Source organism: Ochotona princeps, chromosome 2, assembly GCF_030435755.1.
Source record: "Ochotona princeps isolate mOchPri1 chromosome 2, mOchPri1.hap1, whole genome shotgun sequence".
Classification (NCBI taxonomy): Eukaryota; Metazoa; Chordata; class Mammalia; order Lagomorpha; family Ochotonidae; genus Ochotona; species Ochotona princeps.
The window spans coordinates 115,499,133-115,526,217 of NC_080833.1; the positions used below are offsets into that span (position 1 = coordinate 115,499,133).

The 27,085-nt window shown below is 39.0% G+C and overlaps 1 protein-coding gene across 1 annotated transcript in view; it reads left to right on the forward strand.

Annotated features, from left to right (window-relative positions):
- ATF6 (activating transcription factor 6) overlaps window positions 1-27,085 on the forward strand; it is a 148,849-nt gene that overhangs the window by 82,027 nt on the left and 39,737 nt on the right. The window contains exons 11-14 of the mRNA XM_058656206.1: window positions 14,877-15,008; window positions 18,351-18,464; window positions 19,476-19,575; window positions 26,578-26,645. Coding sequence (XP_058512189.1) covers window positions 14,877-15,008; window positions 18,351-18,464; window positions 19,476-19,575; window positions 26,578-26,645 — 414 coding nt within the window. The remainder of the gene's footprint in view (window positions 1-14,876; window positions 15,009-18,350; window positions 18,465-19,475; window positions 19,576-26,577; window positions 26,646-27,085) is intronic.

Here is a 27,085-nt window from a genome sequence, read left to right on the forward strand (position 1 = left end):
CGAAAGAATACATGTCCTGGAGGTGTGCTAGACCCCTGATAGAGTAAATACATGTGTTTCTTAGAAGGCTCTTTAAGCATTAATTTAAATGCCACAGATAGGGATCCAATTGAGCATGAACACACATCTCCACCAGCCCTTCAAAAATCTTTTTTTAAAGATTTATTTTATTTTTGTTGGAATATCAAATATACAGAGAGGAGGAAAGACAGAGAGGAAAATCTTCCGTTCTTTGATTCACTCCCCAAGTGGCTGCAACAGCCAGTGCTGCACTGATCCAAAGTCAGGAGCCCAGAGTCTCTTCTGGGTCTCCCAAGTGGGTGCAGGGTCCCAAAACTTTGGGCTGTCCTCGACTGCTTTCCCAGGGCACCAGCACGGAGCTGGATGAGAAGTGAGGCTACCGGGATATGAACTGGTGCCCACATAGGATCCCAGTGTGTGCAAGGACTTTTGCTACTAGGCTACCAAGCCGGACCCTCAAAAATGAACATGCCAGAAGACACGTCACCGTGAACAACAGTGAGAGGAAATAAATCAAAGGACCAGATTGAGAGACTATAGATATGCAAATTGTCAAATAGGAAATATAAAATAAATTTGTTGTATAAAAGATAATTGAAATCTAGCAAAGGAACAAAGTGACCAAGACATAATCCCTAGATATAGTCTAACATAAGTTAAAATTAGATAAACAGTGACCAGATTGAAACAACAGGCACATTTTTGAAGGAAGCCAGAGTGAAAGGGAAGATGGAGCTGAAGTAATTATACAGAATGCAGCAGAGACAAAGAGATGGAAAAACACAAGCGATGGTAAGAGATACACTGCTATAACTATGTAATCAAATGTTACCACTAAGGAGACATATCACTTAATAATTTGCATCTATCAATGTGATGTGCTTCTATCAATTATTGCCAAAATGTGTTATTGCCATAAATGTGTAGTCCGTATTATTTTTTTTTTTAATGAAGAAACATCAGTAGTTGTAACATGAAAAACATCCGAACTGGACCTAGGAGTCTCTGTCTAGGATCGTGAAAACTGAGGAAAGGCTAAAGAACTCCCTGCGATTTGAGGAAACAGGAGACAAAGACAAGCAAATATAATGTCTGCTTTTTTCATGTTTTTCTGGAATACCAAAATGAATTATTAGGACAGTTGGTGAACTATGAGCAACTACAGCATAGTTAATTTCAGTAAGCTATACATACAACTTAACATTTATTTACTGCTTTTGCTTATTGTACCACTGTTACTTGAAATGTTAAGACTTGGAGAAGCTAGAAGAGAGGTACATAGAACCTCTGTGATATTTATGACACTCTTTTGTCTGTTTGAAAGTATTCATGTAGAGAAATTTAAACTTTTTAAAACAGAACAAGTTTATTTAAAGAAAGAGAAGGATAGAATAGAGAAACAAGGTCCAGCATACTTTAAAATAAAATTCCAGGAGGAGATAATTCAGAAAATGAGGGGAAAGGTTCTATTAAAGAGATAATACACTGAGAATTTGCTAGAATTGATGAAAGACAGTATTCTTAATTTGATCGACTTGAGATGAAGAAGCCCTGGGGGAAGGGAGAACCTTAAGAAAAAATTAGAAAAGCAAAAAAGATATCCACAAAAGCACCAAAGAGGCCTTAAAAACCCAAGACGACAGATTACCTGTAAAAGAATTCCTGTTGACAGCTGACTGCTCAGCAGTATCTGTGTAAACTTGACATTGTTAAAAGATTTCCTCAGAATTCTGAGGATAACTATTCAAACCAAGAATCTGAATAATTAAATCTAATGAAACTGTCTTTTAAGTGTAAGAGTAGCATGAAGCTCTCTGAAGACAAAACTGGAGCATTTGCCATTAGTAGATCCTCCCTAGTTAGATTTCTAAAGAATGAAGCTCAGGAAAAAAAAAAAAAGAAAGAAAATGACTTCAAAAGGTTTTAGATGCTGAAATGAATAGCTAGCAGCAGTCAAATCTGGGTGAAGCCTTTAAAAGGTTTGATCTAAAACATAAAATGCCTCATTTTTAAGGTTAAGACAAATAAAGACAGATTAGTCTCTGAACAGTAAATTGGAGGATGACATGATTGAAAGATCTCGAAGTTTCTATTTTGTTATACTTTTTTTCTGTTTTTTGGGGGGGGGAGGTAGAAAAAATACTGGATATGTTTAGATCTGTTAAATTTGACATTTTAAAATTTTGATGTAACCTCTAACAACTAATTAGAGTGTATCATTACATACCCAGCAAAACCCAAAAGAAGGCATTCAAAGAGGGCAAAACTAATAGATGATAAAGACACATAATATGGCAGATCTGAAACTACACTATTTTCAGGAAACAGTATAAGTGGAAATGACCTCTGCACTCAACGATGATCAGACTGGGAGAGGAAAGAAAGCAATGTACAACTCTGTGCTGTTTCTAAGAGAAAGCACCTTAGAACATAGGGCTGCAGAATGTTGGACATCAATAAGCATAAAGAAAACCAAATGAGAGAAAAAGAAAAAAAAAACTGGAGTTACCCTGTTAATATCAAAAAGCATGGGGCCCAGCGTGATGGCTCAGTGGGGAAATCTTGACCTTGGCTGAGATTCCAGATGAGTCCTAGTCTATGTACTGGCTATTCCACTTTCCATCCAGCTCCCTGCTGTGGCTTGTGGCCTGAGAAAGCAGTAAAGGATGATTCAAAGCCTTGGGACCCTGCACTGGCATGGTGACCTGGAAAAAGCTCCTGGCTCCTGTGTTCGGATTGACTCCACTCTGGCCATTATGGTCACTTTGGGAGTAAACCAGCAGATGGGGGATCTTCCTTTCTGTATCTCCTTCATCTGTAGATCTCCCTTTCCAATCAGAATAAATAAATCTTTAAAAAAAGAAGAAAAACATTATTAGGTATGGGCATCAAATAGCAAAGCATTTAGTTCACCAGGAACATATCAATCTAAGTAAATGTATTTCTAAAGTTATAGCTAAACAAATAGTATTTGATTGAATTATGGGGAAATGGATATTTTGTTATACTTCTGTTAATAACTGATAGGCAACATAGATCAGAGAATTTGCAATGATATAGAAAAGTTAAATATCCTGAAGTTTGATCTAATGGCTAAATATAAACACTGCATCGGGCAACATGAAGTTTTTCAGTCATATGGATATATTAAAAATCATTATAGGTCTAAAGAAGATATATATCACTTCATAAAGAAATTCTCAACAAATTTCAGACTAACATGAGGATCATATTCATTATCCACTTAAGATAGAAATAAATAGAAAATAATGGTTGAGAACTCCTCTGAAAAATTTAGTGCAGTGCCAAGTAACTCATCAATTGAAGAAGCCTTAATGAAATAGTTACTAAGTTATTATGAAAATGTTATTTGTCAAATCTTGTATGATGAACCATATCTGTGTTTGAAAAGGAGAAATTGCAAAAGAAGTATTTACAGTATAATATCATTTAGATAAAGTTCATGTTAGAAAAATGGTACTATATAAATACATACAGTTGTGGCAGAACTTTTAAAGATTAATTTGTTTTATTTGAAAGGTAAAGTTACAGAGAGAGAGGTCTTTCATCCATTGTTTCATTCCCCAGGTGGCTGCAATGGCCAGAGTTGAGCTGATCCAAAGCCACAAGCAGAGCTGTTTCTGGGTTGCTCATGTGCATGCAGTGTCCCAAGGCTTTGGGCTATCCTCTACTAATTTCCCAGGCCATCAGCAGTGAGCTGGAAAGGAAACGGAGCAGCTGGGACTGGAACTGTCACTCATATGGGATGCCAGCACTGCAAGGCAGAGGGTTAGCTGGCCCCAGCAGTGCTGTTTTAAAAGCCAGGGGATTGTTATTACCACATGTGAAAGTGGCTTGAATAGGTTGAACTGTCCTCTAGGCTGGGCTATGTATTTCTTTTCAGTGTTCCCACATGGTCATGTTTACATATCTTTGAACGTACATTTTACTAGTTATTTACTAGTACATCTGTCTTCACTAGTATAAGCTCTAGTATTTGTTGTTAGTGTTTTTGAGGATAGAGGCTCTGCCTTAGCATGTGTGTGTGCGTGTGTGTAACCTCAGCATCTAGCACAATATAGTACATAGTATGCACTTCAAAAATATTGCACTAAATTGTTAAAAAAAAAAGGAGTTGGGGGTTATTAGTGTAGTTAGAGAGAATATTATGAGTAGATTTATACAGGAAGAAAAAGATGGCTTTTATCTGCAGTAAGATGTAGTCAGAGATCACTAGAACTCACCTGATTTCTTAAAATATGTTTGACACTGTTATTCTTTTCAAACACTTGATAGATGTTGATTGGGTGAATAATGAAGACTGAATGAGTGAATGTGAACAAGCATAAAGTGAGTTGTGGAGAATGTGTGAGGCCTAAAATCGTAGGCGGTGCCAGGTTATTTTCATATGGGACATTTTGTTCCCTACAGAATGAGGAAGGCTTGCACTGGTAGCTCAAGTAAGGTAATGTTATAATAAGTAATGGAGCATATGTTGTTAGTGTTGTGCTGGGAAGGGGGGGATAAGTGGAGATGGTTATTAGGAGAAAGTGCTTCACAGAGGAGAGTAGAATTAAAGATATATGAAAAAAATAAGATAACATTCCAAAGGAAGTGACATAGATATTAACCAAGGTTAATACTGAGAAGATAAAATGTTTTTGTAATTCTCAGTCCTCAGTGTTTAAAAAGAAAAATATCGTGGGCCTTGGATAATTGGTTGAGTTTTCTCTTTCTGGCTATACGTTTTATAAAATATCCTAATTGTCATAGCCATTCTGTTTCTCTCGTTACTACTAGTTTTTGCATTGCAAACATGATTTCTTTAAATCACTCTTAATTCACTAAACCTTATAACATGTTCAGATTGGATAGGGAATGGTATGAATGGTTAATAATTTTGAATTTTATAAAGTTTGAGGAAGAGGTATTTGCAGGGAAGCAGCTTAGTCTCTAGAGAAGGTTAGAACACTTAAAAAAGTGCTCAAATATCACCAGACATAATGTTCATGCTTTTTATTGCTGCTCCATGCTGTTTTCTGTTTAATATATACATTTTTTGTTTTAAACTTTGTAACTCAAGTATTTTAGTGTTAGGCAAATTTAAGCGATCTACCAACCTAATCACATCTTCCAATCATTTATGTAATTTTCAGACTTGTACAGATATCACTGATATTAACATAAAACCAAGAAGATGATGTATATTAGCTTTTTTTTGCTGTAACAAGTTCCTCAGAGAAGCTACTTAGAAAGAAAAGGGGCCCGTTTCAGCTCATTGTCCTGTATGTTCAGTAGTCTAAAACGGGGCAGGCTCTACTGGTTTGGCTATATGGTGAGGCTAAGGAATGGCAATGGAGGAGCATGGCTAAAGGAAAGACACACTGTGGGCTAAGAAGCAGAAAGAGTAACTGGATGTGATTCAGGCTTCTGTAACCCCTTGTGAGAACTTCTGTCAAGGGCATTACACACAGTGACCTAAGGACCTCCCAATCACGCCCAACTCTTAGACATGATAATTGAATAGAACCTCTACTCTTGGTTCTGTTAATCCATGACTTTGAACTTAAGCATTTATATGAGTTCAATAGCCACATCCTTTTTTTTTGATACACATGTTTTATTAATTACATTGCATTATGTGACACAGTTTCATAGGCTCTGGGAACCCCTAACCCCTCCCTGTACCCTCCCCCCATGGTGGATTCCTCCACCTTGTTGCTGTATTACATTTCAAATTCAGTCAAGATTCTTTCATTGCAAGCGTATACCAAGCATAGAGTCCAGCATCTTATTGTCCAGATAAATTCAGTGGTTTCTTGGGGAGACCATTTCGGGTCTGAAGGCGGAGCTGGCAGAATATCATCCCGATCAAGTTAAAGCCACAACAGAACATCAACAATTTACAACATTATGAAATTAATTGACATGGTATTGAGTAACCAATATGTTAAAAAAAATGCAAGTTCTTAACTACATCCTGTGACTACTTCATTGACATTTCAGTTTTAGTTTATACACAGAACCAGCTGCTATTCACCTTAAAATGGCTATAGGGTACTATTCAGCTGTCTCATGTCTATTTACATTATAGTATTTAGCAGTTTATAGTGTTGAGCATAATTTTGCTGAACTTGGCAGATTTTAGGATAGTCTAAACTGGTTTATAACGCTAACAAGCATATGGCAACAATTGAGGTGCAGAACAGTTTTAGGAGGGGTGTGCAGAGAAATCTTCAATACCTTAGTGAGGAGTAATTAATCTTTGTTAACTAATCTTTGTGTCCTACCTAGTAAGGTATGTGTGAGTCCATGCTGACCGTTTCCTGTCTGGTTCTAAACTTTCCTTGTTGTTCTCTGCCTGTCTGTTCTAGTGTGTGTGTGTGTGTGTGTGTGTGTGTGTGTGTGTGTGTGTGTGTGTGTGTCTGTGTGTGTTGGTGGGGGGGCTCCGGAGCGATCCTGATGGTCATTGCAAGAGAGGGTGGGGATCCAAAGTTGGAACTAAGTAAGGACCAGAGAAAGCTCCTATCCCTAGTCCTGAAGGAAGTTCACTGTTCTGTTTCTGCGGACCATTCAGGGTTCCTGGCTGTTGTTCCTATGACCTTGGATCCTGCGAGGAAGGATTTGGGCTTCTTCCATCCCATGTGATGGATCCAAGTGGGAATGGATGACCTCAGAGTTCTCGGCCTCTTAAGGCACTCCAATTCTCCGTGGTCTCTTTGGCAGTTGGGATGTAGTCCTTGGTGCTCATACTGATGGTCCTTGGTGAGAATCCGTGAGTCTTCAGGGTTGGGATACAAGCCTTCTCCTGTCCTCCTGCTCCACTCTGGGGTGCCCCCTGCTCTGTGCATATGACCTCCTGTTAAGAGGTTGTTAGGATCGCTCTTGATTCCCCCTTTATGTCTTTGTAGTTTTACTATTTTCTAATGCTGATTTGAATCTGTTGTCTATGAGTTACCTGTTATGATCCTGATAGGTTATACTTCACATCTTCCTTACACATTCTAAGGAGATTGAAGATTTCTCTGCTCTCCAGCCCCATTTACAAGTAGCATAGGGTTTTAAAAGTTTATTAGCTTTTACAATTTTTGATGTAGATCATAAGCAGTCTGACTCACATTGATTGTTGGTTCATTGGTTACTTCACAATATCTTTTTTTTTCAAGATTTATTTTATTTTTATTACAAAGTCAGATATACTGAGAGGAGGAGAGACAGAGAGGAAGTGGAGCTGCCAGGATTAGAACCAGCGGCCATATGGGATCAAGGCGAGGACCTTAGCCACTAGGCCACGCTGCCAAGCCCACTTCACAATATCTTATTGCATGAGATACAGGTTGTTTGGGGTTGAAATATTTTTACAGTTTACAGGTACTGTTTTTTGGATTGACATCATTTCATGTTAAATTAAGGCAAACATGTGGTATCTAACCTTTTGGGATTGGTTCATTTCCCTCAGCACAATGGTTTCCAGTTGGCCCATTTGGCTACAAAAGGCTGCATTTCATTGTTTTTTTTTTTTTTTAAATAGCTGAGTAGTAGTCCATGGAAAGCTATGAACCATAGCTTTCTTATCCAGTCTTCTGTTGATGGGCATTTCGGTTGCTTCCAAGTTTTTGCAATTATTGGTTCTACATATCTCCAATAGTTTCATTGGGAATCCATCTTTCATCTGGATGCAGGGATGCATGTTCCATTGTACCCCCACGTCTGTATATGATAAACCCTAGTACTCCATCACTCTGCATTACCGTGAGAGGCCATGAAACGAGGTCAACAACCAGTATGAGTTAGGACAGCCACAATGACAACAACATCTAAAACGAATTGGTAACACCTTGAAAAAAATAATGCGCCACTGAGTAACCAACACATGAGTGACAAAAAGGAAACACAGAAGTCTCTTGGGAAAAATGATTCCATCATATAATTCATGAGCACATGATGAATTCGACTGGAAAAAAGATTATTTGGAAGGAACCACACTGAAATAAAAACATCAGAACACATGGGACAATAGCCACATCCTATTCAAACCATAGCATATGGAGAGGGAGAAATGAGCAGTGTGCATTTTAGACACTTTAAAAATACTTCTTGATGGAGTTTAATTAACAAAAGAGGAAAATTTAAGGGAAGAGAATGTGAAAGTAGATTAATTTTAACTTTAGCAACAAAGTTCGCATGATTTTTTAGAACTGAGTGGAATCTAGTAGGATGAGTCCGAGGCATTTGTTTTTTAAGTAAAACATTTTTCAGGTGATTTTGAAATATGTCTAGGATTAAAAGTGACAGTATAGTTTTATATCTCTTGCTTTGTTCGTTCCTTTGGAAATAATATGCCAAAAAGCACTTACTTATTAGCTTAGAAGATGATGTATATTAGAGAAGTTTTCTTAAATCTCCAGAGAGATGACCTTGAATTTTGTATTAGATAGTTGAGAGAATTTGTGCGTACTGGTTGTGCACAAAAGAGCCACAGCATGACCCTGTGGCAGTGCAGCCACAAAAGGCTGCAGGTGATAGGTTTCATTGCAGTCTTTTTGCATTCAAAGCTATAGGTCACTCCAATCATCCTCCTTTTCAACACTTAATAAATCAACATCCTCTGAAGATTTTAAATATGGTCCTAAAAAAATTAATGAGTGTTTGAAATGGACAGGTTTTTTTTTCCCCCCTTTGTTCTAAGTTAGGGACTATGTCTTCACTAGTTGTAGAATGTTTTGAGTTTTAGACGTCAAACTTGAATGCAGAAGGGTGAATGATGCTACTGAAAGGGACAGCCACTTTGTGGTTTTTTTTTTTTTTTTTAATGAGATGATGCTTTAAGGAAAAGGTGACCACAGAGCATATGGCATTGAATTTGAGTCGTCTAGACCTGGTAAGAACTAAAATGTCTCTATTCCAGCATTCTCGAAGTTTGAACTTTTTGTTGTATTACAGGAAGAATTCTAGCTTCTTATCCTGAGATGAGCTTGTCCCTAAATCGGATTCCAGTTTTTTGTTTGTTTGTTTCTGTTCGTTGTCAAGCACATTTTGCTGTATGATTTCACTTTTGGCTGTAGGTTAAAAATAACTGTGGAGCTTAAATGTCAGAACTTAAAGCCCAAGTATATATGAGTTTATTCAGCCTGATTTTTACGTGAAATCTAATTCCAGTTCTTGGCTTAAAGTGTTTTCCACATTTATCAAAGTGACATATAAACCAAAGAAATACAATACAACTAAGTACCAGGTGTTATTGGATCTGGGATTGCAAAAGGGTAGCAGAGCCAAGAACAGTCCTCTCCCCCAGATAATCTAATTTATTCAAGTTTGAAAAAAAAAGTAGTCTGTGCAAAATAATTGGCTTACTTATCTTGTCACTTTGGTAGTTTTTACTTGCATTAAAAAATGGCTTTGAGTCTATTAAGTGCAGAGCTGTGTTTTGAGGGCATGAAAAATGCCATTGATTCTTTTCTCTAGTTTTGGCTTGCAGGTGGACTGTATATAAGGGAGGTATAGAAGGAGCTACCCAGTGGTTTTATTATGTATCACTTGGCTACCTTTGGCAGTGAAGGGAGAGGCAGGTGAAATCAGAAACCTGCCTCCCTCCCTGGCTCACTTCTTTACTTTGAGTAGATCACTGTAGAATTGTTTTCAAAGATAAAGGGAGATATTTTGATAACTTCTGCTGCTTTTAACCCTGTGTGTGGGGCGGGGGCGGGGGGAGGTCATTGAGAAACTGGACCAGATGAGAAAACTGCAGTCAGAGTTTACCCTGAATACTTTGATGTTTCCTTCAGAACACACGTTTGAGCCAACATGAAACAGGATTGGTAGGTAGTTTTCCGTAATAGCTTTTCTCAGTCATCATTTTCATTATTTAGTAAGCTCTACAAAACATACACAAGAAGGGAGTAGACAGCTTCACTCTGTATTAATTGAAGGTCTGAACTAATGTCAAGGTGGAATAGGATAGCACAGAAACTTTTAAGTATATGAAAGTTTATATGCAATTATATGTTGCTTAGGCTTTGAGGCAGTTTGTCATTAATGCTTTTTTTCCCCAGATTTGAATTGCTGTCATTTCACTAAACACTTAAAACTTATTTTAAGAATCATTCTATAGGTTGTTCTTAATTAAAAAATAATGTCAGCACAAATTATAGGTATGTGCTGTATATGTAGACTTGGGGGGACATGTGTGTTTTGAACATGAATTGGCGTGAATATATTATATCCACAGTCACAAGCTGTGACCTCTAAGGAGCTAGAATTAGGGAATGCACAGATAATTTGTGGATCTTAAATGGCTTTCTGTTTCAGTGCCTTAACTGAAATGCTCAATAAAATAACATTACGTGCATTCATTTTTTCCTTCATGTGAGAAAATTGAAACATAAATGAAATGAGGCAATTGGAAAAAAACGAAGATGGAGAGGAAGATGAAGATAGTTAATTGTAGAAAAATTTAAATGACTAGTTGCTGATACATTCTTTGCTTGGTTGGTAATGCTGAGCTATGTTTGTTGTATTAATCTGTTACCAGCAGCCCTTTATTCACAGCAGGTGCCAATAAGAGGTGATTGTATGGGTTAATTCATTTATTCCTCAGCACCATAAAGCAGATACATTTTACCTTCCTTTTACTGATGAGTAAACTGAAGATTCAGCTAATATGTGGCAGAGCTACAATCTACAGTCGACCTCTGGTGCTTGACTTATTCTCTATTTGCCACAGCCACTGAGAAAAAGAAAGAAATTGGCCTGTACAGATAGAGCAATTAGGACTTGGCCCATGCTCCTAAAGTTAAGCATTGTCTCTGAAAGGAAGAAGCACTTATTTTATAAGTAGACTGGATTGATATAAGTGTAAAGAGAGATTACACCCAAGGTTGCAGCTATGTTTTTTTTCCCAGTTGGAATGATCAGAGGTTATCAAGTGCGAGATATACAGGAGTTATTTATGCACAAATTTTACATTAAACATAGGCTCATTGACAACAGCCATCTAACAGCTTTAGTGTATCACTAGTGCAGTGTAGAAAACCACCCCAAAACCTGAAGGCTTAAAACCAGTAATAATAATCACTTTGCTCGAAAAACTTCATTTGGGTAGGGTTCAGTGGAGACAACTCCTACTCACCTCCATGGGGTATTAACCAGGGCTGGCTGGCTCAGAGGACTTAACCCTCATAAGCAATCACTCACATGGTCAGTAAGTTGGCGCTGGCTTTCAGCTGGCACCTGAGCCAGGGCTGTGAGCCAGGATCCTGGGTATTACTTCATTAGGGCCTCTGAACAGCTGCTTGGCTTCCTAGCTGAATAGAGACTGGGCACTAATTACTGCTTTTACCTATTGGAGTAGCATTTGATTTATAATGTTTTCTGGAATTTGAGAAAGCACCCCAGGTTGTTTTCTTGCTCCTTCTGGAAAATTGTCCCTGTAGTGTACATGTTTCTTCCCAGGGTATGTTAATCCTTGGCTGTAAGAATTCCTATTTAGACAGTTCTCTGTCTTTGCCTGAAGATGTAGTTCTTTGTTCTGCCATGCTTCTGTGCCTGTGCAAGTCCTGTGTGAACCATTCAATAAACAGAAAATAAACCTTTTTTAAAATTTGGAAAATTCCTCTGGGAACTCCTTGTCTTTTCCTTATTTAGCCTCATTTGCAATGAAAATTTACATAAAATCCTGATTGTGGTACTGGAACTGTGTAATAGTGAGCTCACTATTTATTTTAGTTTCCCTAAAGTAAAGATAACCCTTTTTCTCTTGACCAGAGAAGCATAATGGTGCATAAAATTCATTTATTTGCATGTGTGCTTTTTAAAAGAATGACCCTTATGAACAAGGCACTTAGATCAAAATGGAGACTGCTGTACTCCTTAGATTGCATTCCAATGAGAAGAGACAATAGACTTACTGCATAAAATGATAGTTGTAAATTCTCTGAACAAAGGGATACAATAGTGCAAGTGGTTTTGTAACTGTGCAGCTAGTTGTTGGGGATATGTTTTAAATAGTGATTATTGTGAAGCGCAAGTTTGAGCTGATGCTTAGAGGTGATGAGCAGTGGCCATATGGAGCACAGCACTCTTGGAGGGAGCGGCCATCAAAAGGGGCCTGGAGAGGAAGTGCGCCTTGCATGTTCAAGGAAGAACAAGGAAGTTGGGATGGCTTTGACTAAAGTAAGCAAGAAGAACAGTAGGAAATGATTTCAAAGGGATAAAATGGAAGGAAGGACCAACTAAAGTAGGGCTTTGGTCACTTTAAAGAGCTGTGGCTTTTACCTTGGCAGGTGTGAAGAGCTGTATGAAGACTTTGAGAAGACAGACGTAATAATGTGATCTAGATTTTTAAAGGGACACTCTAGTTGCTGCATTTTAAAGTCTTAAATCTGACAGGAAGAGAAGCTGTGGCTTTAACTGGCCTGTGTCGTCTTTGGCCATTATGAAACCTATTCCTGTCTGTCATCTCATTCGATTCTCAGACCTTGTGAATAGTTTTTTTTTTCATATTTTATATGTAAGTAATTGGAGAGTTTGGCTGGTCTAGTGGGGCATTTCAGAGTCATCTCTTGAACTCAGATCTTGTATTTCCTATTTCTGTGATTTCACATTAAAAATTGAATATCTTGTGCATGGTATGGTGGCTCAGTGGCTAAATCCTCACCTTGCATACGCTGGGATCCCACATGGGCACCAGTTCATATCCTGGCCACTCCACTTCCTTCCCAGCTCCCTGGAAAAGCAGTAGAGGATGACCCAAGGCCTTGAGATACTGCACCCACTTTGGAGACCTAGAAGAGGCTCGAGGCTCCTGGCTCCTGGCTCCTGGTTTCAGATCAGCTCAGCTCCAACCATTGCAGCCACATGGGAAGTGGACCAGTGGACAGATGATGTTTCTGTATCTCCTTCTCTCTGTAAAGCTGCCTTTCCGAGAAAATCTTTTATAAAATTAAGTTAAATAAAAATTGGAGATCTTCAAATCCTTTTAGTTTCTAATAATTTCAGTTTTTCATTTGTGGTTCTCAGAGCCCCAGGGAAATAGCAGCATATGGTTTCTTTTGGGGATGAGAAACAGCCTGATTGTTACCTGCTGAGATGGCTTAAATTTAAAATTGACCTACTTGTAGTGTAAGAAAGAGATTTGGACAAGTTCACTTTTTGTACAGCCATTTGGTATGAGATTGGATATCTAAAATCACATCTTAAGGAATAAGTGGCTTCATAAATAATCTAAAACAGTTGGTGGTTTTTAGGATTTGGTAAGTGAACAGTAACAGTTCTTTAATACTTATCCCAGACTTTTACGGAAATTGAAATCATTTGTGTTTTATTAATCCATGCTTCATAGTCCCTCACATGCACAGGGTTTATTGGCGTAATAATTACTGTTGTGATTCTTGTGGAGTAGCATATTTCTGATCATAGAAATAAGGACCTAGATACTTCTTAGTTTCTTTTATTTATTAGTTTATTTAAAAATACAGAATAGAACCTGGCTTAAGCTTATTATTAAAAAGTTCAGTTAGATTGACTTATTAATATTATGAACTGAAAACAGTCCAAGAATGCTTATTACTGTTATTGTGACTAAGTCCTATTATTGCAGTCTTGGAAATTTAATTTTTCTAAACTTGAGGGAAAGGAACATTTGAATGTCTCGAAAACACTCATGCCAAGGTTCTAAAGGTTCTTATCAACAATAATTTTGTCATATCATTTTGTACATTTGTCATTAAAAGGACTGTGACATTCCTTTTTTGTTATTTTTCCGTCACAATTGAATTAGGGCAGTTTTAAATTCTTGCAGTGAAATGAAGTTCTTTCAGTTATTAATATAGATGAGGAAACTATAAATCTTCGGTTATTCATATGATTAAAATTAACTTCTGTAGGTCATTTCATAGTTCAAGAATGAATGTAACTTTTTTTTTTTAGTTCTGTTGGGCAGGCAATTTATCTGTAATTCAGTTTAAGAGCAATTTCATTTCAAAAATAAAAAAAAAATTGCAAAAAATGGAGGCCAAACAAAAATGACAAGCAAATGAAAGGCTTACATACTTTGTTTTCTCTTCAAAGTGCATTCTGAACCATTGGGTAGATAATGAAATGGCAACTCATAACTTATTTGGATCTAAAATTTTGTCCATCACTAAACCCTTTGTTCATCTTGTTTACTTGAACTCTGTGCAATGTCAATGGTGTGAATGAAGATCATCTCCATGACATCTGTTGAATGAGAGTCTAGCTCTTTGGCCAAAAGCAGATGAGAGGTGCTAAAGTAGCTGTTGTTAAGGGGATGTTGTCATTACAGTGCATGTGGACAGAGGTCACTTACTGAGTCAAATCAGTCGAAGTCAGAATTACTTATAGAAAGAACAATGCCAATCAGTTGATGAGGGGAATGATGAGGGGAAGGTATTAGGGAAGATAAGGAGAAAGGAGTAAATAGAAATTGTTACATATGGGAAGAAAAAGCTTAGAGACTGATAATGAATTTGACTGTTGAGAAAGAATAATTCCTCTTTCTTGTAACATAGTTCCTTATCGACACATCGGTTTACAACATCCAGAAGGACTTCTTATTTCAGATATTGAAAAAAACTTTTAAAAAGTGTATATTGTGTTTATTGCTACTTTATACTCATTTATAACATACTTGAAAGATTGCTAGAGCGCTGAAACAGTTTCTTGACATGTACAAGATGCCAGAGTGGACATCTGAACATATCAATACTTTGGTTTTACTTCCGGGCTGGGCTTTTTGCTGTTATGCATGGACCAACAAAACAGTTATGGTTTGCTTCAGAGTAACATCTAGCATGCATATATACAACATATTTTAACTTCATGACTTTTATTTTCAGCTTTCTGGAACAGGATTCCCGGACGATGAAACCTAGTGTGAATCCTGCAAACCAAAGGAGGCACCTTCTAGGATTTTCAGCTAAAGAAGTGCAAGATACATCAGATGGCATCATCCAGAAAAAAAGCTACAGGTTAGATGGCATGTCCATTGCTGTCATTGTTTTAATGAAAAGAAAGTATAATTTGCTGGTACAACTTTACATCTAAATCGTTCCTATACAGTTCTGACTAGTAGCGAAGTCCTAAGGCTATTTTAAGAAGTTATACTTTTAAGGTCAACCTTTTCTTTCCTAGAGGAATCTATTTATTTATTTGAAAGGCACAGTTACAGAAAGCAAGAGGGAGATACAGAGAAAGAAAGAGAGATCTTCTCGGGTTCATTCCAGCAGTGGCTGCAAAAGCTGGGTCTGGTCTGGTCTGTTCTGAGGCCAGGAGCTTCCTCCAGCTTTCCCAGGTAGGAACAGCTTTTGAGCTGTCTTCCACTACCTTCCTTGGCACTAGCAGGGAGCTGGATCAGAAGCAGAGCAACAGGGACTCAAACCAACACTCATATGGGATTCTGGCATTGCAGATGGCAACTTTACCCATTATGCCACAGCATCAGCCCCTAAGATCAATTCTAAGAGTATGTTTACTTTGAAACTTTTCCTAGTTTTAAAATTCTTACAGCAAGGTTATCTTAAAATCTTAGTTTGTGCATTATTTATATATTTGCCTTCATTTAAAAATTGTTACACATTTTTTCAGTCTTAGAAATATACAGTATATAAACAATATGATAGTATAACATCAGCCAGACTGGAACACTATTGAGAGGAAAGCTGGAGGTAGCCGTAATCATGCTAGGACATCAGACATTAGTTGATACTGTCTTAGGTAAGTGAGAAAGAATGGGTACCCTAAATAAGAGATCAGCCAGAACCTCTTTATTCCAGAATTTCTCATTAGTTTTAGCTTGCTAACACTGTCCTTTACTTTACTGACTTATTTCCTGAATTTTTTTCTATCAACATAGAAGAACTTGCATGCAGGCCATCTTTGATTTAGTATGAATCTCATTATCTCCAGATTACACTTAAATTTTTCTTTCCTTTCTCCTTTATCTCTACCCAGTTCCTACCCTGTATGTCTCTTTACAGACATTGTTTGTTCCATTTTGGCTGATAGAGCAAAGCCAGTTAGCAGAGATGTACAAAAACTGTTACTAGGGTTTATTGCATGGAAAGAAATTATAGATCAGAAAAATAGTTTCCAAAGCAGTTTTAGGGATGGGTATTGTGCCTTAGTGATTCTGCTGCTGCTTGGGACATTGAAATCCTAAATTGGAATGCTGGTTTAAGTCCTAGCCATCTTCTTGTTAATGTGCCTGGAAAGGCAGCATATGATGGCCCAAATAGTTAGGTCCAGCTACCCGTGTGGGAGTCTGGATGAAGTTCCAGGCTCCTGTCTTCATCTGGCCTGTATGTACTTGTTGTATCTCATTGGGGAGTGAATCAGTAGATCTCTCTCTCTCTCATTCTTTCTCTTTTGCTCTTTGTGTCTGTCCTTAAAATAAATAAAGCAGTTTTACCCTTTTCCATATAGTATTTGTATGTTTTAAACAAGTATGCAGTATTTATTTTTAAAATGATCATGTGTGACAGTTCCTTGTTTTTGAGTTTTTAGTATGTCAAGAAGCCTCTTCCTATTTCTTTATTGATTTAGAAATATAGTAAGCTCCCTCCATTGGTTCCTAGCCTAGATGCATTGGGACAACTGGGTCTCCCCACATGGGTACCAAGAACACAATTAAGTGAGCTATTACTGCTGACTCCCAGAGTCTGCATTAGCAGGGAAATGAAGTTAAGAGCCATAGAACAGTATCAATCCCAGGTACTCTGATGTGGGACACAGACATTTTAACTGACTATATGCTGCTCCTTAAATTCTAACCCTCAACTCAGATTTTGTTTCCTACATCACACCTCTGTGGGCTCTGTGAACTAGCCCAGCCTGTCTAATACCTACTCTGGCTATGGTGAGTGCCAGCAGGTACTGGAGTGTAGCGCAGTCTGGCATGCCCACAGACCAGCCCACACATGCTGAGAAATACTGCAGGTATGTCCAGCCCTATTTACCCCCTTCACCTTCCCAACTCTCACACTCACCATTTGGAACTACAGCCCAGAAGGAGAGGTCCACTCATTAGCTCTCCAGCCAGGCCCACTCCCAGCCACAGATCTTGCACATGTTGGCAATTGCTCCAACCTGGCCTGGTATGGTCCACCCCTCATTTTGGCCCTAGTCATTGGATGCTGCAACCTGGCCTGGCCCAGCCCACCCCAGTTCCAACTCTTGCCAGTGGGTGCCGCAACCTATCCCTGCCCCAGCCTGCCCCCATCCTTGGCTCACAAGTGAACAGATGCAACAGCCTAGCCCTCCATGGCTCACACCTGTGTCAGTGTGTGCTGCAGCTTGGCTTGGCCCTGCCTGGTTCACACTCCTGAGCGAGCCCACATACTTGCTGACAAGTGGAGCATCCTTGCCTGGTCTAGCCCCCATCCAGCCTCAACTCTTGTACTCACCAATTCCCTTATCAGGTTCCGATGGACTGCCATATCCTCCATGTGCACCTGGATATGCTGTCCACTGCTCTGTCTAAGCCACTGAGGAGGCTCAGCTTTGACACATGCACTCCATGGTCAAACCCTGGAACTTGCAATTCTCCTCATGGTTGGGTTTCTGAGTCCAGCAGTTCAATTGGGGTGATCCCCAAAGAAACTTCGTCTGAAGAGATCCCAGACCAGATTCTTGTGTGTGCTTGCCATTCAGGGTCCAGCACAGACCATCGCCCCAATTGGCTTATGCATATGCTGGTCTTTGCAACTGCTGGGTCAGTTCTGCCTCCAGCCCTGTCTTCCACATGAACCAATGGGTGTTGGAGCCCATTCCGATCCTGCCCACTTCACATTCGGCCCTCACATAAACCAGTGAGAGCTACAGCCTAGTTGGAGCGATCTGCAATAAACCACACTAGGCCCACCCCTGCCCTGGTTCCTGTGCTTGCCAGTATGTACAGCAGACTGGTCCAGTCTGTCCCACATCCCATTCAGCTCTCATAAAGACATAATACTTTTTCAACTACCAAATACTTGATCTACCATTACTGTCACCTCCTTTATTGCAGAAGTACTGTGTACATTCTTTGATCTCACACTGAAAACCTAAATGATATCCTTTCTATCTGTTACTTCTGGTACATATTAGCTGCTAAATAAATGGTGTCTGGATGAACATGAATCACTGTACTATCTCTGCAGAAAACCAGAAAATTACATCAGTGCTGTTATGTACTTTCTCTTTTAGTTTCTGCTATCTTAGAGTATGTTCTACGTACTATATTTTTATTTTATTTCTGTGAAACGTTAATACTTATTGCAAGCTTCTTGGGAATTTAAGTTGCAAAGAAACAAATGTTTGCCTGTGTGTTTCAGCTATGATCATTCTGTTTCAAATGACAAAGCTCTAATGGTGCTAACTGAAGAACCGGTACTTTATATTCCACCACCTCCTTGTCAACCTCTGATTAACACGACAGAATCTCTCAGGTGAGTGTTTGTAGACTGTTGTGGAAATATCTAAGTGGGATCTCGTATTTGATTTTAGAACTTAGGAAAGTATTTGCTTGGACTAAGTGGCTAAAATCATCTCTGGCTTAGTTGATGGAAAAGTGGAAGCGTATCAGTGCTTCAGTTTCATGACCAATTGATTAGAGAGAATGATGAGCCTGCTTATGCGCTGGTTGCATTTTTAAGTATGTATTATTTGAAAACTACAAAACACAGCAACAACACAAATTCAGGGTAAGTGCTGGGTTTGTAGTTGGTAACATTAGTAGCAGAAAGCGCCTTTTCTTCCAGTTAGGAATATAGGAAAGTGAGGAGGTGTGATTTTAGAGATACTTTGCCATTGTTATCCCATTTGTGCACCCTTCCTTATCAGATTTCCCCTTAAAAATTTTCCTATGGTTTTTAGATTCTACCCTTGAGTCTCAAACATTGCTTCCGTTTTTTTGGTGATAAGTAATAACCAGCTATGGCTAAATAAGCACAGTTAACATCTTCACAAATATCTCTGAAATGTAAGGAAGAAAACGGAAAGTTATATTTAAATTTATCTCTCTTTTTTTAGTTTCCACTGCTGAACACTTTGAATTATTTTCCTCCAGGCAGTTGCATTTATTCTTTTCATTAGAAGTCCTCTGGCTTAAGTTTCCTCCAGTGTGTCAGGTGTTCATGTATACATAGCCCAAGAACAAAGACAGGACATGCCTTTTTGCATGTGAAAAACCCTTTCTTTCAATATTTATGCTTGACAGATATTTAGCTTTGGATTTCTTTGAATTTTATGCTCATAATCTGAGGAGATTATCATACAAATGCATGTCTTACTAAAGTCAGTATAACTTTAAGGGTGTTAGGTTTTTCAAAATAAAAAACAGGATCGAATAATAAGGTACCTGGACTGCTCTTTGAATCTAAAGATCGATTTAATTCATTTCTAAGAGGTGAGGTGTTTATTTCCATGAAATATGTTTAACTCTTTACACTGTCTCATAGGTTAAATCATGAACTTCGAGGCTGGGTTCATAGACATGAAGTGGAAAGGACCAAGTCAAGAAGAATGACAAATCATCAACAGAAGACCCGTATTCTTCAGGTTTGTTTGCTTCTCTTATTTTCCATTATACGGTTTTATAGGTTTATGGCTTGCTGCCTTCCCTTCTGTTTTGCTTCATTTCCCTCCCTATCCTTCTCTTTCCTTCCCATTGTCCCCTCTTTTTTTTTTTTTTTTAACCAAAATATAGGCCTTTCAGCTGTAGTCACAACTCTAGCTTTCTGCTGTTTATGTGTGTCATGACATTGTAGGTATAAGCAATGGCAGAGATTCTAGTATCTTGTTGTCAAGGTGTATCTAACAACTTCATTGGGAGTCCTCCTTATATTCGGGAGTAGAGACGCACACTGCAGTTTTTCTTTGTTTCCCGGTACTCCAGTGTTCGTTACACCGTCTATTTATAAGATTGCTTACTATATGTCTCTTTGTTTTATATTTTAGATGAAAGGTAAAGTTGTCCTATCAGAGAGAACATACAATGTTTGTCCTTTTGGGATTGGCTTATTTCACTGGGCATAATGGTCTTCAGTTGGTATCACTTTGTTGCAAATGGCAGAATTTCATTTCCAGGAGTGGGATTGCTGAGTAGATAAATTTTCAGTTGACTGAGTGCTCTCCATACTGACTTCCATAGTGGCTGCACAAGTCTACAATCCCACCATCAGTTAGTAGGCTACCAAAAGGTGTTATTGGGAGATTTCTGTATATAGGCAGTTCTTGTTGGAGTTAAGTGGAACCTCAGTGTGGTTTTTATTTATGTTTACATTATTGCTAGGGAGCCTGAGCACTTTTTCTTATGTGTATTAGCCATTTGAATTTGTTCCTTTGAAAAATGTCTACTCGTTCCCTTTGCCCATTTCTTTCTTTTTTTTTTTTTTTAATTTGTTGACCCAATTGCTTCTTTTTTTAAAAAAATTTTATTTTGATGATGATTACATGGTTGACCAGGGTGGATAGGATTGAGGGTTAGGAAAAGTGGGTGAAATCATTGTTTCCGAATTCTCTATTTCTTCTTGTCTCTGGGGGAAGGAGAGAGATAAAAGGGGAAGCCACTCCCAGCCTCCCAAATGTCCCTGTAGCCAGGGATGGGGAACTACCACCTGATAAAACCCAGGGTCCTAATGTAGTGCATGTTCTGATGGTTCTGACCAAGTGGTTTGCATAGTTCTGAAATGCTGTCAGTTTCACTGATCCAACGGTAAAGCAACCTTCCCAATGTCTATTAGCTGACATAGTTGACCTCAAGTATCCATTCACCCAGATTTTTCCTGTCCTTGTTTACTGGGGTAGTGTTCCGTTTGCTCTGTTCTCCTTCCTCTGCTCTGGTACCAAATGAGCTGCCATATTCTCCATGTGCATCAGGGTCTGTATCTACTGTCCTGCCTTTTTTGCTTGCAGGCAGGTCCATAGACCAGGGCCAGGTGACCTTAGTCCTTACAAATCCCCTTCCCCCAGGGCTCATGACCTGGCACCCACCTCACATATGGGCCTCAGGGCCCGGGCCAGTTGATTGATTTGTTCTATCCTTCGTCCTCTGCTTTGGTACCAGATGTTTTCTGCAGGCCCCAATGGGCTGCCATGTACTCCATGTGCCTCTGTTGTGCCATCCATTGCTCCATCTTTTCCACTGAGGAGGCCAGTTCTGACACATACACTACACAGTCAAACCACCAATCCTGGATGTGAGACCCCTGGACCCCTACACCCACACTTGTGCCATCCCTAGGTCACTGCAAATCCACAAACCAAGTCCTCACAAGTGTGCCACCAAGTGGCCAGTGAGCTTCCCCCAGCTCCAATGGTTCCTTGACCACCCAAGTCAGGCCCCACCCAACCCCTGTGCCTTACAGACCCAACACCCACCACGTAGGGGGCTCAAAGACCCTAGCCAGGCGACCCAGACACCACTGGGAACTCCCATCACTGGCTCACGGACCAGGCACCTACCATGCAGGCAGGCCCAAGGACCTGGGCCAGGAGACAAGCTCATCTTTTTTAAAATGTTTGATTATTTTCATCTACTTGAAAGTTATGGTTGTCAGAGAAAGACATAAAGAAGGAGGAAAAATAATCTTCCGTCTGTTGATTTACTTTCCAAATGCTTGCAACAGCCAAGGCTGGACTAGGCTGAAGCCAGGAGCCCAGAACTCCATCCAGGTTTCCCACAAGGGTTGCAGAGCCTGAAGTACTTGAGCTATCATTTTTTGCCCTCAGGCTGCATTAGCAGGAAGCTAGATTGAAAGCAGAGTAACCAGGACTTGAACCAGAACTCTGATATGTGGTGCAGGCATCCAAAATGACAGCTTAATGTGCTGTGCCGCTGCCAGAGACCAGCTCCAGCTGACTCGAGAGCTTGCAAAGAATGCATGTGTCGGTGAGGAGATAAGAAGAGACATGGACCACTATGGCATGATGCTGATAATGGACAACTCAGAAAAGTTGCCTTCTTTATTTATAGATAAAATCATCACAAGCTTTTGACAACATCCAGTTGTTTCATTTTTACTTCATTATGAAAGAATGATTACAAAATCAATCCAAAAAAACTATTGTTATTTTACTTCAGAGAAAATATTTTCAGGAAGCTATTATTCATTCAAACCTGCAGTGACCTGGCAGAAGCCAGGAACTCCACGGTTGGCAGCACATGCAGTTACATAATGACAAGTGGTTTACCTTTTTCAAAAATCAATTTTCACTAAACATAAACTAATATTACTTAAAATACCGAGAGCACAGAATTAAAAGAAAAGCTCATAAATGAAAGGGATTTATAAAAGAATGTAGCATAGATTCTTTATTAAATCTTATAATCGAATCATGCATGAATTACCATCACCTTCACCTAGTGCTGATTCAGTTGTTGTTGTTCTTTGTTAAAGGGCAGTGAAAGGGATCAGGGCAGCTCAGCCAATCTACAAACAGAGGGCCTTTACAAGAAACTTCCTTTTATCTTTACAAACTGTTTCCTTTCCCTAAATATGAGTAGAAATTTTAAGCCATTTTTTTGGTGGGGGTTCACATTTGTCTCCCTTTAGAAAATGTCCCATCTACTTTTTGGTTAACGTGGTGAGAAACCAAAATGCGTTCGAGGCGCATGGTAAATAAACTCTTTGTACCTCCATGATTGTTGTCTGTTCTAAGATATTATCAAGCCATTTCTTAAGGAAAACATTACTTTTTTTAGGGCAAGCTTCAGGACAAAGGTTGGCACATAACAGGATGTTTGGAAACATTGTGGGCTCAATTGTACTATTGTATGCTTTTAGCTGTGTGTCATTGCCTTAAGTTGCTAAAGCGGTTTTTACCATAACATGATTGATCAGTTTGAAGTGTTACACCAGTTACAGGAATCATTTCACATTAGCAGAAAAACAACAACACCCCCAGGAGAATTCTGTGAAACATCAGAGATGTGGCTGATTGTCCAGACAATGGGGTGAGGCAGCAGAGACATTCTGCTGGGCCTTGCCACACAGCCAGAAATTCCTCATTGCGTTGCTAACCGAGGAGTGATGTTCATTACAGACCCATGCCATCTGACCCAACTGCATGACTTCCCACTTCCCACCGTACCTGTCCCTGAAGCAAAGGCATCTCATTTACAGAACCTTAAGAGACATTTCAAACTCTAGTGGCACAGAAGTTTGGTAATGCAGATTCCAGGCTTCCATCTTTTGTTGTACAGAGGAAAAGCATTGGAGGCGGGAACAGATCCTCACGAGCGTATAATCCCACACAGGTGGTATGCTGGGCTTTGTGAAAAATTAGATGAAAATTGTTGACTTAAGAGAGTTTTTGGCTTTATCTTTAGATATAAATTCTTATTCTTTCTGGTTCATTGGAAAAATGGATAGAGTTTTTACTATGGATGGGAAGCTTGGTGTTCTTTAATGTGGAAAGAATTCTCATGCAAGGAAGATTTGTTTTAATTTCATCGTCCGTTCATGTGGAGGAGATTTGTGGTTTAAAGTCTTCCTGCTTTCCTTGCTGTTTTGGATGCATATCTTTCACTGAAGAACTTAGTGTAATGATCCCAAATGGAGGAAAATTAGTTATTATGGAGGAAGGAATGACGTGGTACGTTTGTGTTCAGGGGTATAAGCTGGGCTAACTCGTGGGAAGAGAAGGAGCATCATGCTTATGCTGTTGTTGCCTGGAAAGTTTGATTTGCTTCCTTACTTTTTGTTCTTTTCTCATTTCAACCTTCTTTTTCCTCTGCGTTACCTCTTTCAGACACAAAAGTGACCTTATGAAATTCTTAGTGATACTCAAGGACGTTCAGTGATTTGACATTTCTTCCTGTCATCTCCAAGTATTGTATCAGACTTGTCCTATTTCCTGATTTTTCTCTCTTCCTAGACTGAGTTAATAGAAAGAGCAAAGGAGTAAATTAGTAAAAATATCTTTTATGGCAAAATAAAAGGTGAAATAAAAGTATTTGCAGACAGATAAACAAGAACAGTTTGTCTGCAGAAGACCTACATAAAAAATACTGAGTTTCTTTAAGTGATACCACATAGAACCTTAGACTGGCAGGAAGGAAGAGTACTGGGTGAATATATGAATAAAATAGCAGGTCCTTTTCTAAAAATCTGATTCATTTATTTGAAAGGCAGAGAGTTTTACACACATGCATACACGCAGAGAGAGAGAGAGAGAGAGAGAGAGAGAGAGGGAGGGAAGAGAGAGAGGGGGAAGTAGAGGGGGAAGTAGAGGGGGAGAGAGAAAGAAACTGATCTTCCGTCTTCTGTTTCGCTGCCTAAATAGCAACAACTGCCCGGCCTCGGCCAGACAGAAGCTGGGTGCCTGCAGCTCCATTGAGAGACGTTGGCACTGGCATTGTGATGCAGCAGGCAAACCTCCACTTGTGAGCTGCCATCCCATATGTTGGCTGGTTCAAGTCCCAGCTCTCAACTTCCAGCCCAGCTCCCTGCTGATGTTCCTGGGAAGGTAGCAGAAGATGGCTCAAGTGATCAGACCCATGCAACCACGTGGGAGGCTTGGATAAAATGCCTGGCTCTTGGCTTCCTCCTGGCACAGCCAGAGCCTTTGTGGCCACATGGGAAATGAACTGGGAAAAGGAATCTCTGTTTCCCTCTCTTTCTAACTCAGCCTTTCAGATAAATAAACTCTTCCTTTTGATTAAACAAACAAGTTTTTTTCAAATAAGACATTAAAACATCCATTTTTTTGTAGATTTGTCTACAGATGTCACTTTTTGCTAAGCGTATTTTGAAGCTTATTTCTGTGTGAATCTGTAGTTCACATTTTTATTATTACCTTTTGCTGAATTCAGATAGCTAAAAATAGGAAGCTCATAGCCAGTTTCTCAGAGGTTCCTTTGTTAATCTGTATAATCTTGGATAAATGGCATGTTCAGTTTCTACTTGTCAAATGTCTCTGTACCTCAGCCTTTCCTTAAAGTTAACCCATCCATTTCTGAGGTGAGGGGAAAAAATCTGGCTTCTTTCAGATTTATTCCAGAATAGCAGAAATCATTTGAAATTCAGTCACTAAGGCCATTTAATTTGTTCATTTTAAAATGTGTTTGTTTATTTTTATTAAAAAGTCAGATATACAGGGAGAAGGAGAGACAGAGAGGAAGATCTGCCATCTGCGGGTTCACTCCCCAAGTGGCTGCAAGGGCTGGAGCTGAGCCGGTCCAAAGCCAGGAGCCAGGAACTTCTTCTGGGTCTCCTACACGGGTGTAGGGTCCCAAGGCCTTGGGCCATCCTCCACTGCTTTCCTAGGCTACAAGCAGAGAGCAGAATGGGAAGCAGAGGAGCCAGGACAAGAACCAGTGTCCACATGGAACTTGGCACTTACAGATGGAGGATTAGCCTGTTGAGCCACACACCAGCCCCAAATCTGCTAATTTTAAATTTTACATTTATCAACTAGGTATAATCTAATTTTGAGTTTATTTACTAATTTTATAATCATGTATATATATTCCATTTTATTGGTGCTTTTTCAGTTTTATGTAATATTTAATACCTACTATTATGAAGAACTTACGTTAGATTTTTACAAAACCAGAACACCCTTGGATCATTGCAAGCAAAAAGTTAAAGGGTCTGTATTCATCTTTGCATATCAGTTCCATCTAGTAAATAAGCCTTCATTTTTCCCCCTTAATGTTTCTGTTTTAGCATTTATCATATTGCAGTGTTTTGGGGTATCTGTTTCCCAGCTAAACTATGTACTTCTTGAAGGCAAAAGTGAAATATTTATTTTGTAGCCTTGGTTCATGTAGTGCATGTAAGCCCTTTAATTACTGAAACATGGATGTACTGACATAAAAATGAACAAACACTAGGGGTCTTACTAATAAACAGTTAACCTCTGACTAAACAGCTTTGTGACTAAGCTTAGCTTGCTAAGGTAATGGTAAGGTCATTTCCTAAGTGGTAATGTTGATAAACTGCTTTTGAACTCTGATACTCCTATGAAGATAAGCTTATAAAACTGCTGTGGAGTAGAAGGAGGCATGGTAAACAGCAGATGCTATGTGAAAGACAAATTTCTATTGTTCCTTATGTGGGCTGCTAACGAATCCTGCTGCACTGAACTCTTGACGTAAGTTATCAATGATCTCTTAATGATGGCTAAAACTGTATTTAGGCATGACGATCTCTGTGTTTAATTCAGTCACTTGGTTTTCATATGGACCTTTCTTACTTCTTAGAAACTTGTCCTTGGTAACATAATCACATCGGACAAACGTGAATTATTGTTATCTGTAGTAATAGTTTATATAGCTTGGCCATGAAACTTGTGGTACTTAGACTGAGCTTTTGTGCTGTTTCTTTGGACTTTGTGGGAAGTTCCCTAAATGTGTTACTCTCCATGAGACACATCTCTTGGCATAGAATGTGACCTACAATGTGATAATTTTTATATACTCTTAATATGTCTGAATTTTCCTGAAAAGCCTGTATGAAAACTTTAACGGACAACTTAGCAAATGTGGAATGAGTCCATTAGAAACATCTTCCTATACTCCCATTGTTTGGCATTAAATCTGCTTTTCTCTTCCAGGGTGCTCTGGAACAGGGTTCAAATTCTCAGCTGATGGCTGTCCAATATACAGAAACCACTAGCATCAGGTGAGAAACTGTGGGTTTGAAGATAATTCTGCTCTTCCATTTATATCATCTCTGATACATTATTCCATGTAACATATACTACTTCTAAACAGCCAGAATAAAGCTAGGTAATTTCAGGTCAACTTTCCCAAGTCTCTTTTATATTTAGTCAGAATGAACTTAAGTTGTCATTTTTCTGAAGATCTTGCATAGCTGTTTTCCTTGATTTGTAAAATCTTTGTTAAAGCTAGGAGAAGGGCACACTATTTTTTGCTGTTCTGAGCTAGGTGTCTTGCTGAGTGCTTTACAGGAATCTTTAAATGCACACCAAAATTTGATATGTATTTTATATATGGAAAAGCTGAGAAAACCTTTTTTGTAATGATTTTTCAGAATAAGGGGAAAAAAATCACAATTCAGACTATAGCTGTTTGAGTTAAAATACATTTTTTTACTATACA